General features: G+C 43.4%; 1 protein-coding gene across 10 annotated transcripts in view; it reads left to right on the forward strand.

Annotated features, from left to right (window-relative positions):
- LOC146799211 (uncharacterized) overlaps positions 1-18741 on the forward strand; it is a 144191-nt gene that overhangs the window by 5137 nt on the left and 120313 nt on the right. For all 10 annotated transcript variants that reach the window (XM_085626665.1, XM_085626669.1, XM_085626668.1 and 7 more), the window contains exon 2: positions 18605-18741. This exon is cut by the window's right edge and continues 40 nt beyond it. In XM_085626665.1, coding sequence (XP_085482791.1) covers positions 18618-18741 — 124 coding nt within the window. In that variant the 5' untranslated portion in view covers positions 18605-18617. The remainder of the gene's footprint in view (positions 1-18604) is intronic.

Raw genomic sequence — 18741 nt, forward strand, 5'->3', positions numbered from 1 at the left:
GATCCTGAACATAGTTTATACTAGCATGCTCCAATACTGTCCGTATTTCACTCCTGATTGCACTGGCCTTCCAGGTCCTAAGACTCAGACTCATGATTTTACTGTTATTTCAAAACCAATCTAACATTTGTTTTGTTTTAGGTATTACCTTAGTAAAGCATACCTATGTGATCTTACTCTCCTTGGTCAGTGTTTTATTATGGATGACAAGATGTTTTCTCATTAGCCTCTTTCATTCCAAACATCTGGAAACGCATTCGTCTCTGTAACTATATAGTAATGGCTTTCAGTTACAGCTGGCGGAAATTATGCTACACACCTATTTATTGCCTTCACCAAACGATTCTGCTTTCACTGGTATGACCATAACTTGCCAAAATATTTTACTGATGCTTTCGGCAGTGTCTCCACTTCTGTCTGATCACTCCTCAAATGAGACCTTCCTTAATCCCACCCACAAGCAAGGTAAGCCACTCAATTTTATGCTAATTTCAAACACTTTATCCAAATCTAAACCCATCATCGCTCCATCTGACATCACACATTTCACATGCAAATCAGTTCGCCTCCTTGTAGATCGCTCTCTCATGTACCCATCTGCTGTAGAAAACAGGACCCCACTGCTCTCACTGCTTTCCACGTGATCTTCATAAAGACCTCACTTCAGTCTTGCACTACAGCTCATACAACTGCTTCGTTATCCACCTTGTACCAAAGATAGGCCTCAGCCATGAATCACACTTGAAATAAGAGCGCATAACAGTAAATGAGGGCAGCAGTACATAAATGGCGAAAGCACATATTCACTGCTAACTTCTTGGTTAATAAGCAAGCCCTTCATACGCTGCATAATGATCTAGGAGGTGTCAAATCTATCTATTTTCAGGACCTCATTACCTCACCATCCACAAGCGCTCTGTGCAAACCTTCAGCTCTTTACTCTCTCCATCATCTTCAATTATCAGTATTCTATTGTTCATCCTTACCTGCTCATGACTTCACCCTGCTACATCTGCTCCAAGATTAACACTATAATTAGTCCACAGTGCTCAAGTCCTCACTCGCCTCAACCCTGCGCAGTTACATTATTACGATTTAACACAACATCCTCCTAACAAACGTTTCCTCTTATGAAAGTAGCTAATCCACCCTGTGCCCCCCCGTAACCATTTCGTCCTCCCTTCATCAAATCTTTGCCTCTTTCATCCAACAGTTTCCCCTGCGTTTCCCTTCGCACTGACTGCCTGTCCTGTAACCGACTACTCAAACCTCTCCTGTGTTCGGGACCCTTCATTCCACTATCATATCCTCTCCTCTGTTCTTGTCTATGCTCATACTCTTAGATCGTTCTGCCTCTCCTTTGATATTGCTGGTCACCCCACACTTTTCTCAATGTGCGCACGGGGCATTAGCTGGGTACCAGCCCTTATGCTCCTCAATAAGCAGCAGCAATCGTTGCAGTTTCACCAAGGTGAGTTTAGTAAAAGTTTATTTTACTACTTTCGATAACTGGTGCCTTTCGCAAACAGAAAAGGTAATGACAATGTATGGCACATTACAAGATGGCATGTTTTAATACTAGGGCTTCTGATTATATGCATAACGTTTGATCTAGCAGACATGATTGAACATATGGTGAGACCCTTAAATGAAGGCTTAGGGCTCAAATCACAAAGGGACTAATATGCAATAAAGTTACGTGTCTCTTCACTCATGGCAGAATCTCCGCACTGCACTCACTGCAGTGCGCTGGACAGAGAGGCTGCCCAGAGTGCAGACTCCCCACACTTGTACCTTTACTACACGTAAGTCCCTTTGCAAATCAGACCCTTAACCTCTACTTCTTTGTGATTTTTAAAATAAAGAGAGGGAAGCATTTATAGTAAAAATGGAAAACTCGTGTCTCTATTTACAATGCAGTTATTGGTTGTTTTTAACTTTCAAGAAAATAACACATTTGTTCTTAAACGACATCCATATCTTAAATCACACATTTTATGATTTTTGACATTTGGAATTTCATGTCATACCCTTCACTTGTGCCCATTCCCGACTTCTTATACCCTTGTTATCTAGCAGTGCTTTCAACACCACAGGCCATCAAATTCTGGACGGAACAGCCCTAAACGGTTTCGCCCATACCCCTATAATCACACTCAAATGCTAACAAGCATTGGCATAGCCAATAGGTCTCGCCTTTGGGACCGTTTAAGTGTTTAGTTATCCAGCACAATATCCTTGATGCAGTAACATTAACTGTTGCATGGCTAAACACTTATAAGGTCCCAAAGGCGAGACCTATTGGCTATGCCAATGCTTGTTTTTTTAAGTGCTCGACCCAGCAGGTTTCCTGCTTTTTCTCTGTTGTGAGTAGTCTGCCTTGCTTCTCCATGTGGGTAACATTGTATGTTGCACAAGACTTATCACTAACTATCTTTGTGATCCTGAAGACCTTCCCCCGTTCTCCTCTACTGGCTACCTCCTCTGCTTGGCTGGCAAGGTTATCCTTGTACACCCACTTCTCTGCTCTCATCATTCATTTGACTGCTCCGTTTTGCTTCTATGTACTGTTGCTTGTACTTCTCCTGCAGCCTTTCAGATTTGGCCTCTGAGTTTTTCTTTTTGCTGCCCTCATGTCTTCAATAGCTTGCCACATGTCTTGTCTTATCTATTCTTTCCACTTCTTTGTTTTGGTCACCAGGCATGCTTCACTGCTTGTCGCATATATTGAAGGGACCTGTTCCCGCTTGTTGATTGTGTCTGCAGCTGGCTCAGACTGATCTTCTGTGTCTGCCACTGCCAGAAGTTGGTAACTGTTTTTGATTTGTAAGATGAATGCTTTCTTGATCTTTGGGTCCTGTAATTGTGCCACATCGATGTGCTGTTGACCTGCTGTTTTGCGTTCTGTTTTCCTGAGCCCCAGCTTAAAGAGTGGTCACTAGATGGTGATCACTGCCAGTGTCTGCTCCTTTCCTTACTCTAACATCTTGAAATGAGCGTCTCCAGATGCCATTTATCATCACGTGGTCAATCTGGTTTCTGTCTCTGCCATTTGGTAAGCACCATGTTAGTTTGCGAATATCGCAGTGGGGTAAGAAAGTCACTCCTATGACCAGATCATTTGTGGTGCAAAATTCTAACAATCTTTCTCCTTTATTGTTCATTGTTCCTCAATCTATTTTTCCCATTCCTGTGTCTCGGGTCGTTTTGTCATTTCCCATTTTAGCATTCAAGCCTCTAATCATGATCTTCAGGTCGTGGTTTGGCACAGCTTCAAGCTCAGCTTGCATCTATTTATAAAATATTTCCTTGGCTGTTTCCTCTGTATCATTTATTGGAGCAAAGCACTAGGTAATGGTTGTATTGATGTATCTGCCTTTTAATCTGGCTCATGAGTGTGATGTTGACTGGATTCCACTCAATTAGGCACTTCTCGGTCCTCTTGCTCGGGATGGTGGCTGTTCCTTCCTGATGTTGGTCATCGTCCCTTCCTGGGTACAGTACCATCTTGCTTGAGGTGGTTTTCATTCTGCCAGATCTAGTCCACGTACTTTTGTTGACCCCCCCCCCCCCCCATCCCCAGGATGTGTAGATTGTAGCACCTCATATCCAATGTTACTTGAGCCAGCTTACCTGTGTAACACATGCCTCATGCAGAGACTCTGGAAGTCTCTCATGCCCAGAAGATTTAGTGGTTCTTGCTGCTGTTTCAGTAACAAATGCTTTGTATGGTACAAGGTTGTTAGTCTTGACCCCAACCTGCAGGACTAGTGGATCACGCTTCATCTGGTCTCTAGTCATTGACCTGTCAGGCTTGAGTGACCATGCCAGGAGAATAAGCTTATATCATAGCCCTCCTGGTCACTGAGACACTAGAGCCCCTCGACCACTTCATGGTGGCGATCCTTCAAAGAATCCTTCTGTAATACTGCTCTTCTAGTTCCAGCTGTCTAATGTAATAGTGCTCTTTTAGGCAGTCTCTGTTCTTCTTCAATAACACTCTTCTAGTCAGTCTCTTTCTGTAACAACACCATTCTAGTCAAAGTCTACGTATGTAACAAGGTCCTTTTAGCTTCGGTCTTATTTTGTAATGAGACAATTCTAGCCACAGTCTCCTTCTGTAACCGTTCCCTTCCAGTTAGTCTCCTTCTGTAACAATAAGAACGCCCTTCTACTCAGTCTCTGCAACAATGGCCATCTAAGCTCGTGATGTAATGCAGCTCTGCACACTCCTGATATAACAATACTCTATCTCCTCTTTATTTTTTATGAACCACTAATTTATCCATCTTCTTCCTGTATTGGTCCTCCACATCTCAAAGTCCCTCTAGCCTTAATATAATTAGTAAACCCAAATCTCGGTTTAATAATACACCCTCCAGCCAACTGATATAATACAGTTTCCAATTCTCCGGGTATAACGCTGTCCTAACTTCCTATTGTAATAAGCCCCCACCCCCATTTTGAGGTATAATGAAGGGCCTCCAATCTGTTCATAACAATACTCATCACATCTTACTCATGTAGGGATGGCCTCCCAAATCTGAAGTTCTACTGGTGCCCTTCCATCTCTTGCTTTTGCAGATCCTGCTGTATGCCTGGGCCAAGGACGTCATTACAATCTAATGGGGTGACCCAGTGAACCTCAGGACCTGGGTATCATTTAGTACAGTCAACAAAACTGTCCTGACGGCAGCTCCATAGACTGGACACCAATATTACTTGAAGAGAAAGCGCAACCAGTAGAAAAGATCACTGCAAAATGCATGTATTATGGCGCAAGTACATGAAACTGTCTTTGTTCAATGTACTAAAGGTTACTCCAAATGTGCAAAAATGTGACAAAAGTGTTTTTGCAGAGTGACAAGGGAAAGGTAGGGTGACTGTACAAATAAAATGCAATAAAAGTAGAAGTTCGCTGTGCTGAGGCCCCCTGCAAACTGGCTCCCTGATAACAATAAAAATCCTCATCCAAAAGGGCATCTATATGGATTTATTAGAGGTCCAAGGGGCATTTAGGCCTTAGTACAGACCAGCCGTGAGTATCGACGTTTTGACCCAGATAATCGCGTTGTTTGGAAAATCAGACGGGGTCCTCATCAGGACGTGGGGGGAGGGGTAACCTGTGTAACAATAGCAGGGAGTGGTTAGAAGGGCCAAACTGGTGTGTTATCTAAAAAGATGCCCGTTTCATGCATAAATTCACCTTGAGTTGCATGGAAAAAAGTTTCTATTGAGTGTGTCCTATGGGGAATAATTAGATGGCAAGCCTGCTCGTCTTAACAAAGGTCTAGCATCCTCTTGGCTCAGTAACATGTGCCAGTAATGTGTCTCTGGCTCTCCATCCTCTTTCGACCATGACATGGCTCCGGCCCAATCTCTTCCCAATCTCTTCCTATGGGTTGCTATGGCAGCCCCCTTTCAATCTACCGTACGATTACAATGTTCCCCATATCCTGGGGGTAACATTGTTTCCCCAACGCGTCCCTCCCCTGCCAAATATCTGGATGCACCACTACAGCACCCAATTTCTAGGTATCTTTCCATCCTGCCATCCTTTGGTATGCAATGCCTTGCCTCCTCTCAGAAACTCGAACATCTTGGTGTAATGATACCGTCATCCTGGAGCAGCCTAGCAATTCAAAAAGACACAGTGCATAGCTGATATGATTGGCAAGTTCAGTTACAGGTGGATAAAACACAAATAAGTTGATAATGGCATTGTCGGTGCCCAATGTTTAAGCAAATCTTGATATCTGGATTATCCTTCGAGAGCTAAGTTTTACTTGCTTGAATGACATCTCGAGCTCAGTGGCTACAGCAATGTATAGCACCGTATTACTAAACCCCAGGCAGATCTACCCTTCTCTAGCAATGGAATTTTACCAAACCGGTCAGTTCACACAAAGCGAGCAATAAGTGTTCATTAACAAGGCGCAACAGCTCATCTGTTACCGCAGATAAGAATCCTTCACACCATGGTTCTAACTTTGAAATGTATTTGCCAGCCTGGGACTTCAACATTGTGCCATCCTCCCTACAAATCTCACAGCACAAAGAGTTGAGCTCTGCAGAATACCATCTACAGTCTCTATTTGTTATTTCTAAATCAAGTTTATGTACTGTTGATGCAACCACGTGGTCTAAGCAAGATGACGTCAGTTAAGTTTCATAATTCTCTTAAGGAGACGGCAAATCTTCTGTGTGTTTGAGAGTTCCATGAGAGTGGCTGAAATGTTCTACACTGTGAAGTGGCATATTGTGTGACCATTTCATAAGGGGATGCTGGTTGGCCAACCATAGAGATCAAGCAGTGGGGTGATTTTCATAATAGTTAAAGTAGTTGGGTAGTATCTGATCACTGAATGGCTTTGTAAAGTATGGCACGGAACGTCTAATTCACCTTGGGCTTGGCTGATTACCATCCAACATGGTGTCTCTGTAGTCGGGTGTGTGTACCTTTTTATGTTCGGGAAAAAGTTGGTGAAAACAAGCAAATTCATGTTTGGGTAATCTCTTCAGAAGGCTATTGCAGTAATATAACTTACTGAAAATAAACACATTGATTAAGGAATATGCAATTTCAAGCTTAAGATGTTGGTAGACTCTTCTTGTGTTGAGCTGTTGGAAATGGTGAGGTCTTGCATCGGCTTAGAGTAAAACTTCCAAGTTTCTTGTACAGGAAGAGGGTGTTGATCGGAATCATGATTTAGATGTGGGAGAGCGGCGGAAACATTACAAACTTCAGTTTTCAATGAGTTTGAGAGAACAGTCATGTAGGGCATGAATGCGTAGGACAGTTGAACATTTTGCATTGGAGTTTGCAAGTCAAAGTTGAGATGGAGACAATTTTGGCATATAAATGAAAGGTAAGGGTGCAAGAATGTACAATGCTGCTAAAAAAATTAGTATGTGGGATAACCGGGGCATATAGACTGGTAGTGAATGAAGGTGATGAGAGTAAGGAGCACCAGGAAACAGAAGGGGTTGCTGGAAAGGTACCACTGAAGCTGTCCTAGAGATGGCCAAAGATATAATTATTGGGACGATAGTAGAATGATGAACAGTGTTGGAAAGTTCTGAGACAACCCGGATTGACATTGTATTGTGATGAGTAAAAGAGAGATAATTTGAGCTCTATGTCAGAGCAGTTTTCATGGTATGACATAGGAGTGGAATCGGAATACTGCAAGAGGTGACATAGCACATGAGTTTTAGAAAAAGATTTAGTTAAATACTGAGAAGTAGATAGATTGATATGATGTTATTTTTTAATATTGAGCAGTGGGAGACCAATCTCAGATTTGGAAAATTCAGCATTTATTTGCCATTTTATATAGCACAAATGAACTCTACAACGCCAGCAGAGTATTTTACCTAGGAATACGAGATACAATACAATCATAGTGTAACTGTAGAAAGTTAACGTAAAATACAGGGGATGAGTACAGAACAAGGGTAAACAAAAGCCATAAGGGTAGTGCATTGGTGTATGCAGTACTGGGAGAGGAATGGAGAATAATACATACAATTCACCGCCTGCAGTATACTATATGAAATTGGGATATTAATTGCTGGGTACCCATCGCAGGTAATGACCACAGTCCGTGTCAGGGTGAGCCCTCAAAGTCACTAAATTAACTTGAGCTCAATGCCCTAGTAGCTATGGCACAGAGTAGACCGGTTTATCTATGAGCCAATATGTAAAGAATTTATGTAGTACTTAAACAGAAATAAAGATGACCTGCAAAACAATAAAAATCCCCAAATCAATTGGAAAAATCAAGTAAAATTTAATAAACAAAATGACAAAAATCCAATCTTGGGAACTGAAGATATGAATTTTTACTGTTTAAGTAAAAACTGTTTCAATGAGGCTAGTTTTCGAAGAAAACCACACAACATTTATTCGGCACGTAACTAGGCAAAAGGTCAGCGCCAGAACCGTTATGTAGAGCAAGGTAGGCCAAATGTAGGTAAAAGGTTGTGCAGCTACCTAAGCTTATATTGGGCTACATTGGGGCTCATAACACCCACTCCTCATCCGAAGGACGATAATATTAATTAATTCTAAAATAAGCCTGAAAAAAGCATATAAACATTGCTAAAATATGAGTATAAAAAGATCTAAAACATGGTATTTGTTAAAAACGATGCAAAAGTTAAAAAAAAAAAAAAAAAAACTCTAGAAGCCCACTAAATAATCAATATACTGCGAGACAAAATGAGCACATCGAAAGCCATGGTGCTCAGTGAGCAAGAGAGAAAAACAAAAGTGTTTTTCGAATTCCAATTTGGCTTGTTTTGGAAAAAGGCTGAATTGTTCCCATCACACGGACCGCCAAATATTCATGTGTCCTGTGTGGGGGACGCAACATCACTGTTGCTTGCATTCACAGATGACTGTTCCTATAAAACCTTTTGTATCCGGTCAATGGAGCAAAGCTGATCATCTTCAGATCCCTCAGCAGCCACCAAGAAATCACTTGAAGCCTGTGTGCTGGTTGTAGAGCCGGTGTCTGTTCTGACAGGAGCTGAAGCATCCTGTGGAGGCTCGAAGAATTACCTCATCAACATTGGAATATGCTGAGGACACGAACATGTGTGCCTTTAAGGGGTCCAGTAGTACATCAATGTCCAGTGGCGCAACTGATGAAAGGGTCAGACATATGTCCAACATGCATTCCTATCCGCAGAATAGGCAGAGGAGCACAGGCAAGATGCAGTCGACCCAGTCTGATCTGAATGAAAGGAAGCAGTGCTCACTTAGCTCCCGAAGATGAGATGCATCCAGATGGAGCACCATGTGTGTATAAATGATGGAATAACTCTGAAGATTGTCTGAAAGGTGCTCAATAGTCCAGAACCTATTTTCTTAAATTGATGCACAATCCCACTTGTATCAGACATGTTAAAGATACGATGTACCATTTCTTCGAAATGGAGCGTGAAGTTTGTTCGTACTAGCGCATTTATCTAAGCCAAAGACCTTGCAACCTGGTGATCAAAAGTCTCTCCGGCTGAGGTTAATGCCACATCCTTCTGTAACAGCATGGCTTTCAGTCTGCTCATAGAATCAAACCGTAAAAGGGAAACATCTAATGAAGGTCTTAACTTTGCCTCCCTAACTGTGTGGGTCAGTGGAAACAATACTTGCGTACAACAAGTAACCCTGGAACTTACTGTGACCAGATATGTGATGCCTGGTAGCATCCCATAACACCCTTGAACATTCAACATCAAATAACTCCCATTCGAGAGTAGTTTGAAAACCGGATGAATCCGGGCAACTGGGGATCCTTACAAGTGACACGATGGGTTTGCAACCGAAGCATTACAGGCACCGGGAAGCAAAATATCCTGACAAATTACAGAACCGTTTAAAGAATTCTCAGTCCAAACCGCTGAGAGAAATTTCAGTATACTCGTTCCTGCATCTAAATCTGTACGGTAATACCCAAGATTAATGTATGTACCTCTCTCCCAACGCTTCATACCAGCCTGCCTGCCTGCCTGCCTGATGATACTGTAGACAGTACTGAAATTGGATTATCGTGACTAGCAGTGTAATATGGCCATCGATTAACCATTCTGTGGAAGATGATTCAGCCACGGTAAAAGGTAATTGGTCCAATTTTTCAAAGTGCAGCATTGTCTATTTTGCATCTCTTCGTGCCATTGTTGTCTGTCTTTCTGTTAAATTGTATGCAGAAAACAGACGTACCGTTGATCTACCGCCAGGGCACATGACCAGAACGCAGTGATTGCGGCGTCCAGGTCAATAATAGAATGGATCGCCGTTGCAATTGCCCATGTGGAAGAATAGAAAAATCCTGTTCTATTATATCTATTGCAGAAGACACAATGTTGCCCAGTGAATAAATCCTGGATGTCTGTTTGGTCATACCATTGTCGACCACTGCCAAAGCCTTTTTAGGTTAACCCTGTCAATGTTACGCGATCTCTCAGCAGCCTCCTGCTGCGAGATTTTCCATACCTCATTGTAAATAGTGTAAAGGAAACTCTTCTGATGTGGTGCCAGGGGTCCTAACAAAAAATCCCTAAGATCCATGTCATTTGAGAGTAAGGACAAGTGTTGAAGTCTTTATCCGTTCTAGGCATAACTCCCAACACTATAGGATGTCGCCAACCCCGAATGTTCTCGTTGTATGTAGCGTTGGTCAGGCCTATGGATACTAAACCCCTTGGTGGTACCCCTGAATCTTGACTGACACCTAATTGTGTTGATAGGCCAAACTAACCATCCCTTCCAATTGGGGTGTGACGAATTGTACGAACCATCATGTAGAATGTCATCTAATGTAGCCTTGCTATGTTGTGTAACATTTTGCCATCCCTCCAAGCGTGTAAGTGAGGATCTTCAAACATTATTTTATCTGAACGTCCTATATGGTAGCGAGATGAGATCTGGTGCTACACAGGAGCCCACACGGCCTACTATTCAGTATCGGCCACATAGTGTGGTTTGATCAGATCAATTGAGACAAATCTTTCTTTTCTTGCCAGCAAGAGGCGGAAGAAGTACTGTTCTTGTTCCTTCGACAGCCAGGACAGGTGCAGGTGCTCTGTAAGATGGCCCAAATTCTTTTTTTGTCCACAATCTTTTCTCTGACCAGGTCCCCAATCTTCGGGACCCAAGCAGGTCTTGCCAGAACAGCTTTCACTTCTCCAGTGGTGGTGCGTTTTACTTGGATATTGCTTTGTAATACCCAGACTTTATTTAGTTCCTGTAAAACAGCCAAACGATCATTGATGTCAAATGCTTTTTGTCTGCTACTACACTGCCACAATCCAGGTCGTGTACCCACATCCTTGTCCCAATCATGACTTCAGATGGAGTATGGCCCCATAGGGAACTTCTTGCATGTTATTAAGTGCCCTTTGGACCCCATATAAGTGATTGACCAAACTGTCACCCAAGCCTAATAGCCTTGCTGTAAAGAATTGCTTTAAGTCCTGATTTTTCCTCTTCACAATCGAATTTCCCTCGGGATGATACGGAGAGGAGTATCGCAAGACCACACTGAAACTTGCCATGGCTTCTTTGAAAGCCCGTGAGCTAAACGCAGGGCCACGGTCAGAATGTAATGTGCCAATTGCGTATGTCCCTATAAGACTTGCAAATCCTTTATAACAGGTCAAGCGTCAGCCAAGAGCTGGGGCCAAACCCACAGGAATCTAGAGCATGAATCCACTGCCACCAGGATGTACCTGTAAGCCCCGTCAGATTGTGAGGGGCCGCAGTGGTCCAAATAGACACATGTGAGTGGTCTGTCTGGTATCAGTAGTGGGGTTTGTGGCGGATGTGCTACAGTGGAACCTTTCATCTGTTGAAAGATGTAGCACTTAAGGATATAACCATTGGTCTATTTAGTAAGACCTGACCACCAATAATGCTGCTTCAGTAGTGAAATAGTTGCAGCAATACCTGCGTGTGCTGAACCCAGACCCTTGTGTGCAGCTAAAATTAACCCTAATCTGCGATCCATTTTTGGTATTACTCTATTCCCCACTCCTGGAATTTGAGCATACAGAATGTTTTGCGCATCTAACTTGTAGGAAAACTTGAGTGGAAACCCTTTTGGCAAGGCTGAACTGTTGCGCGTAGCGTTCACAGCTATCGTCTGTCTGGCTATTCTCGTACTAAAAAGAGTGATTGCAGCAACGGAAGCAGTTCTCTCTGTCGCCTTGGCGGCTTCATCAGCCAGTGAATTCCCTTCAACGTGCACACCAACATGCTGATGACTCAATGTGTGAATTACATGAGACTGTGGCACGCCTTCCTTCAGTTCTGCCACTTGTTCCCAAAGCAACTTGTGCTTTATTGTGCAACCTTTGGAATCTCTAAACCCATTCTGGCCCCAATAGCGAAGGTATTTGTTGTATGACTGGACACAGTAAAATGAATCACACACAGTATGTGTGGGGAATTCCCGATCTGTGTTTTTCAGTGCCAGTATCAGGGCTTTTAGTTCTGCCAGCTGTGCCGTGCAACATCCTAGAGACTGTGTCTGTGTATTTCTAGGACGGAACTTACCATCCTGCATTCGTCTTTTCACAATCGCACGTGCTGCGCTCTATTGCTGTTTACTTCCTACGGCTGGCTGGGAAGACCCATCAGTGTAAATTATGTATTCATATTGATCTAGAGGCATTGTTTCATTCGGGAGAGGATATTCTTGTTCATACTGCAGAAATGCTTGTTTTTTTAATGTAGAATCACATTTGTAATCGACATCTGTTGCAGTGAGAGAATTAGCCCATTGTATCCATCGTGGATGTAGTGCTTTTGCATTTGGGACGCTTGCCTTGGTAACAGCCTCTAAGGTTGGTACCGGAGTCACAACAATTATTTGTTTCCCCTGTGCTAGTGCTCTTTCTCTTACTACAGCAGTCTGTACTGCTGTTAATAATTTTTCTGTGGATGCAAAACGCATTTCATTGTTTGTGTACAAATGGGATTTGTATGAAATGGGTACCGTTGTGCCTTCATTGAAGGTTAGGTACGTGTATCCCGAACAACCCGCTATTACATGGATCACCAAGTTCATAGTGTTCACATGTGTATGTAAGTGTTTAGAAGCTATCATGTCTGCTTGTAAGGAACGGAGAACTTCTGTGTGTTCCTGTGTTCAATGTCAAACTGAAAAATCGGGTACAATTAAGTCTTAGAAAGGTTTTACTTTTTCTGCGTTATCCAAAAAGTATGTTCTGCCAAAATGTAGGAATCCTAGGATGGATTGAAGTCTTTGGAGGTTGGAACAACGCACATTTTTCTAAAACAAATTAGTTACCAGGCTTTTTCCTTCACTTGAGAGCTCATATCCTAAAAATAGAACATTGAGGTGGGTAATTTTTTAAAAGTTACATTTGTAGCCCTCAGCAGCGAAGCCCAGAATTATGCTGTTCACCCTGTGCAAGTGATCCATTAATTTATCGTCCGTCAGATAGATATCATCTACATAGGACAATGCTCCCTCATCACACTTTTGACGTAACTGTTACCCTTGCTGAGAACAACCCGGGCTATTCTTATACCCTTGGGGTAGTCTACAGAATTGGTGCTGAGGGTCGAACGCTGAAAATGCTGTCCACAATCTGCTTTCACATGCTATATTTTGGCAAAAAAATCCATTTGAGATATCCAGTGTCGTTTTGTATGTCTTCTGCACAATGGTATTCATTAATGCGGCACTGTGTGCATTTTGTAATGCAAATGTCTTTGTGCATGTGTTCAGATGCCTGTAGTCTATAGCTAGACGGTATGAGTTGTCCAGTTTCATTACGGGAAACAAAGGATTATTCATGGATGAGGTGCAATTCTAATTTACACCTTGATATTCAAGTTGATCTAAGACCTACGTGACCTGTTTCTTTGCGTCATATTTTATTGGGTACTGCCTCTATAGTGTAGGAGTAGTTTTATCTGGGATTTCATGGTGAGGTGATTCAGCATCTCACCCTACATGATTGCGGTATAATGCAGGAGCTAGTGCTACCACCCATTCTTGCGCGTATGTGTGTTTTAGTGATTCTGGAACGAGGTCTGAGAGCCAGTAAAATTACCTCTTCCCCTTTGGGCCATCCATGACGAACTCAGACGGCCAATCTCTTTCAGCGAGAAGGATATCTTATCCAAATGTCAGGTTCTCCCAAAAGAGAGCTTTCACTTTTCTGGGTATGTCCCCCTCAATTTGGAGTGTAATTTTGTATAAACGATGTGGGACACTTACCATTGTATCCGGTGTTTCCACCATGAGATGTTCATTTAACGTGGCTGTCACCAGAAATTCCATCAGGTTCTGGCGAGCTATTGTTACTTCTGCTGCGCTATCTAGCATCGCCCGAGCCCATTAACCGTTCAGTAGTCGAGTCCTCAGTAGCCTGGGCTTCTCTTATTTTTATGCCAGCTACCTTCTTCTTCTTTTTAAATTGAGGTTTCGTTTTTTGTTTATCTTCTTGTTTAATAATGTAGTCTGAAGTGCGATGTATGTCTCTTGGCTTGACTCTCTCTACTGATCTGTGTTCTAACTGCCCTTCCCCCTCTGAGTTTTTTTGATGAACCTTGAAAGGAACTAGAGGAATGTGTATCGGTATTCTGATACCTGACAGGTTTTTAATATTGTCACGGTTCATAGGATCCTATTTTCTAACAGAGGGCTCCTGTTGAGGAGACTACCCCGTGATTGTGATGCATTCTGCTTATTATTTTTTGATTGTTTGTTGTCCTATTTCTATTAGAAGAATCGGGTACTTGCTTTGAGTTGTCCTTTTCCAGATTACTCGTCAATTATGGTTTCACAAGTCTAGCTCCCAAGTTATCTCTACCCAGCGAAGCATAGGTATCTTTGATAATCTTGGGTCGTACTTCCTCCTGCTGTGCAGGAGTGCATTTCCTCAGGTGTTGGCGTATAGCCAACGGTGCTGCCTCCCCTTTTATGTTGCTTAACATATTTGTTGATACCTGGGCAAAATTGTCTATCTATTTCATCCCCAAGTCCAGGGCAGATTCTGCCCCGTACTTATTCTGTATTTTTTTTCAATACTACTTGTATAACCGCTATTGAGGCGGTACCATAAGTTCTGGTATAAACTGCAGCGAAAACTGTACCACAAGTGGTACAATCCTCTATCAAGGGAGCTATCCCCATTAGCAAGCAATTTTTCTAGCGACCCCGTATGTGGAAATACTGCCTCAAGCTGGGCTATTTTCTGTGCTATCCAGAACAACATTTGCTCACGTCTGGTGGGCATTCTTCCCATAATCGGGTTCAGCGTTTTTGGGGTGATTTTTGTTGCAGTCCCTTGTGGTTGACCATCTTGAGTGACCCTTGAAGGATTAAATTGTGAGTGTTCGCGTTACGAACTGTGTAAGATTTCTGTGGAATTTTTAATACCATTTTTGTGAAGTGGACGTAACTCTGCTGCTGGCAATGTATCAATCTCTGGACACAGTGTGTAAGCCGCTAGGACTGACCAAGTCGCTCTCTCTGAGCGGACCGAGTATCACTTTGTGTGTGGTGTTGGGGGAGAGCGCCTTTAAACCAGTTAATATGCTCTTGGTAAGTTAGCAGGACTTCTAGGTCCTTGTATTGAAAGAATTCTTCTGGTAATTGATCTGCAGTATAAGAATGAAACGTATGTTGTAAAGTGCGGCTAATCACCCGTGAGGGTATCCAGGTGCTGAGGATTTTTGCTGTGTGAGGCACAGTCGAACAGCCAGGTCTTGAGTCCTTTCCTTAATTCCAGCAACAAGGGTGAGGTCTGGATGTGAAGGCTGAGGTTGTTCCATGCAAGGTGATTCCTGCATAGAGTGCGTTGCTGTAGTCCATCTAGCTGGTGACTAGGGCTTGGGTGATGGTACGTCTGGGGTATCCCGGGAGCCATTTAAAAATCTTGCGGAGCATGCGAAGACCGAGGAAACCGGTGGAGGAGACTCTGTTGATCTGGTCTTCATGGTGAACTTGCTGTCCAGGATGATGCTGACTTTGCGGGCATGGTCTGTAGGTTTGGGTACGGGCACTAGATCTGGAGGTTACAAGTAGTCATTCCACGGGGAGGTGTCGATCCTGAAGATCAGTACTTCTGTTTTGCTATGTTGAGTTTCAGGCAGTTGTCTTTCACCCAATCTGCAATGTTCGTCATACACCTGGGGAAGTTGGCCCTAGTGGTGAAGGGCTTTTCTGACAGCAAGAGGATGAGCTGGGTGTCGTCAGCGTAGGGAACGATGTTAAGTCAGTGGGTTCTGATGATGTTGGCTAGGGGAATCATGTATGTGTTGATGAAGGTGGGGCTGTGGGATGAGCCTTGAGGGACACCGCAAATGATGCTCTTGTGTTCAGAGATGTAGGGAGGCAGGCAGGTTCTCTGGGTTCTTCCGGTGAGGAAGGAGGCGATCCATCTGAGGGAGTCTCCTTAAATTCCGATGTGGTCGATTCTCTTGATAGGGGTGTGGTGGGAAACCGTGTTGAAATCTGCTGAGATGTTGAGGCGGATCCGTCCGCCATTTCGTCTCGGTCTAGGAGGGCTCTGATGTCTGTGGCAGCGATGAGGGCTGTTTCAGTGCTGTGGTTGGCGCGGCATCCAGACTGGGAGATGTACAGAATGTTTTTTTTCTCCAGGTGTTTGAGTTGCCGGTTGATTGCTTTTTCAAGGACATTGGCGGGGAAGGGGAGCAGAGAGCTGGGACGGAAGTTCTTGAGTTTACTTGGTTTGGCAGACCGTTTCTTGAGGAGGGGTTCGACTTCAGCGGGTTTCCATTTATCGGGGAAGGTGGCTGTTGCGATGGATGCGTGCTTCTTATGGTAGTTTTGCCATCGGTGTGGAGTTGGCAGTTGAGGTGCTCCATGTAGAGTGCAGTGGTGCAGACTGGTGAGGTGTAGAGTGCAGTGGTGAAGAGTAAAGTGCAGTGGGGTTGTGGTCCAGAGTAGAGTTTCGTGGAGTGGAGTGGAGTGGCATAGAGTACAGTGACGCAGAGAAGAGTGGACTGGTGTAGAGTGGTGCAGGGTGATGTAAAATGCAGTGGTGCAGAGTACAGCAGCATCGAGTTGTGCAGCAGCGTAGAGTCATGAAGAGCAAAGTGTTGCAGAGAAGAGCGCAGTGTGCAGTGGTGTAGATTGTGTGGCGAATGCCATAAAGTTCAGTTGTGCAAGGGGGTGGTGTAGAGTGACGGAGAGTAGCATGCAGGGGCACAGAGTACAGGGTAGGGGGTGGGGAAAATAAGCTACACTGACTGGCATATTGGAGACCGCCAAAAATCTAAGCACTCATATGGAGCACTTCTACGCAAAGAAAAAAGTAGCTCCAAAAGCTGGAGCAGTGACTGGACACAACTACTTGGGGCCACGTGCATCAGAGTTCTATTTTGCATTCCCTAAATAGAGAATTTAAGATAATCGCTATTTAGGGAATGCAAAATGGTATGTAAGAAAATAGCGATTCCCTAATAGCGATTCCTACAGAGTTGCAATCGCAATTAGGGATTCGATATTAGGAAATGCTACTCCAGTCATTCCTATAGGCCTAAAGCGAATGGTTTTGCATTACCTAATTTGCAAATTCTTAATTGGTAATTGCAAATTAGGAAATACAAAACCAAGGGTGCCTGGGGGACCTAAGGCCCCCCCTGAAGCACCCCAAGAAAATTGTGCACATGTAAAGCGAACACATGCCCTAGGGTTATGTGTGCACTACAGGGCACTTTGAAAAATGCATTTTTTTGTGCATTTTCAAAACCTGCACATGGCTACCATAGACTTAGAATCGATGGTAATAGCTTTTCCTAAAAGCCCAGTTCGCATATAGGAAATGCTTGGCACATGCGCTTAGGGAATCGCAAATTGCGATTTCCTATTTGAAGTCGCAATTTTAGGTAATTGCAAAAAATTGGGATTACCTAAAATGCACGACCAAAGCCTTTCATACATCTTGAAAGGCTATTTTGCATTCCCAAATGGTCCAATTTAACGATTCGCTCCAGTTGTAAATGCAAAATAGGTTGATACAGGTGGCCCTTGGTTCTTGCTTCAGGGGAGGGCCGAACACAAGTAGAAGACATGACTGTTGCATGCAGTGACAAAAGGGAACAAAGGAATGAAGAGCGACATTTAAGTGAACAAATGGTAAGCTATAGGCGGACTCTTAAGCCCACTGTGTGTAAACATGTCTCGTACAAACCACGCATGCGCTGTCTAGGCGAAACCTAAAAATCACCTAAAGTTGGCATTTTTTCCCCTTACCAGTACATACTTTAAACAGTATGTTAGATTAAAACACTTTAAAATGTGCCCTAAAGCTGCCCTAATGACCCCTGGCTCATAATTACAGTAAAGAAAGATCTTGTTTAAAAATAAATACAGACGATTTCATATAAATTTACTAAAGAATCCTGTCTGGGCCTCTGTAGAATCTTAAAACTTGAACAGATGGCTGTATTTCTTCTCTGGGAAAGGTGGCAACCCTAACCCCTCCCCCTCCCCCTCACCCCAAAATAAAGCGCAAAACAAAGGTGTCTATGACTGCCTCCTATGTCCTGGGGAGGTTTCACTCCAAACACGTGCTGGAAAACCTCTCTGTGACGGGGTTCCAGATCCTCTTTTGCAATCATGGCAACATTTTTAGAAGAAGAAAGTGGCAGATTAAAAAATATAATCTGGAGATGCATTTTCCCCAATGACTTCTATTGAAGCAAAGGCAATTTCAGATGGGAGACCGCAAAATAAAGCATTTTGGGCTTAAAAAATCGTGAGTCTCCGGTCTGAATCCGGTCTATGGGCATGTATGCTTTTGTTCCACTCTGTGCTAACGCTCTTCAACGACAGACCGTATGAAGGGAGCCAATATTGTAGCACCACTGTGTGAGTTGGCAGGGCTTGTATCAACTTGTATTTTACTGTCCTTTGTTGTACATATTTCACCGCAAGAGTATTTTGTGTTTTTGCTTCTCTGTATTCTGGTAAACCAAAACAAGGTGCCTTGTCGAGGCTGCTACTTTCTTTCCTCGTGTAATTGTATTTTTCCTGACTCTGCCCTCCAACACTCTGATTTTCTTCACTTCATGCAGTCCTCTCTGGTTTTGTTGCAGTAAGTGTGGGCACATGCGTTTCCAGACCCCCCTACCTCTGCCTTTACCTAAGCTACTGGTGATCTTTGGCCTGGGGGACTGGAGCGGATATTCGCGTGAGACGGAAGTGACGGCGGAGGTGTCCCTCTCTCCTGATA

Source organism: Triturus cristatus, chromosome 9, assembly GCF_964204655.1.
Source record: "Triturus cristatus chromosome 9, aTriCri1.1, whole genome shotgun sequence".
NCBI classification, from domain to species: domain Eukaryota; kingdom Metazoa; phylum Chordata; class Amphibia; order Caudata; family Salamandridae; genus Triturus; species Triturus cristatus.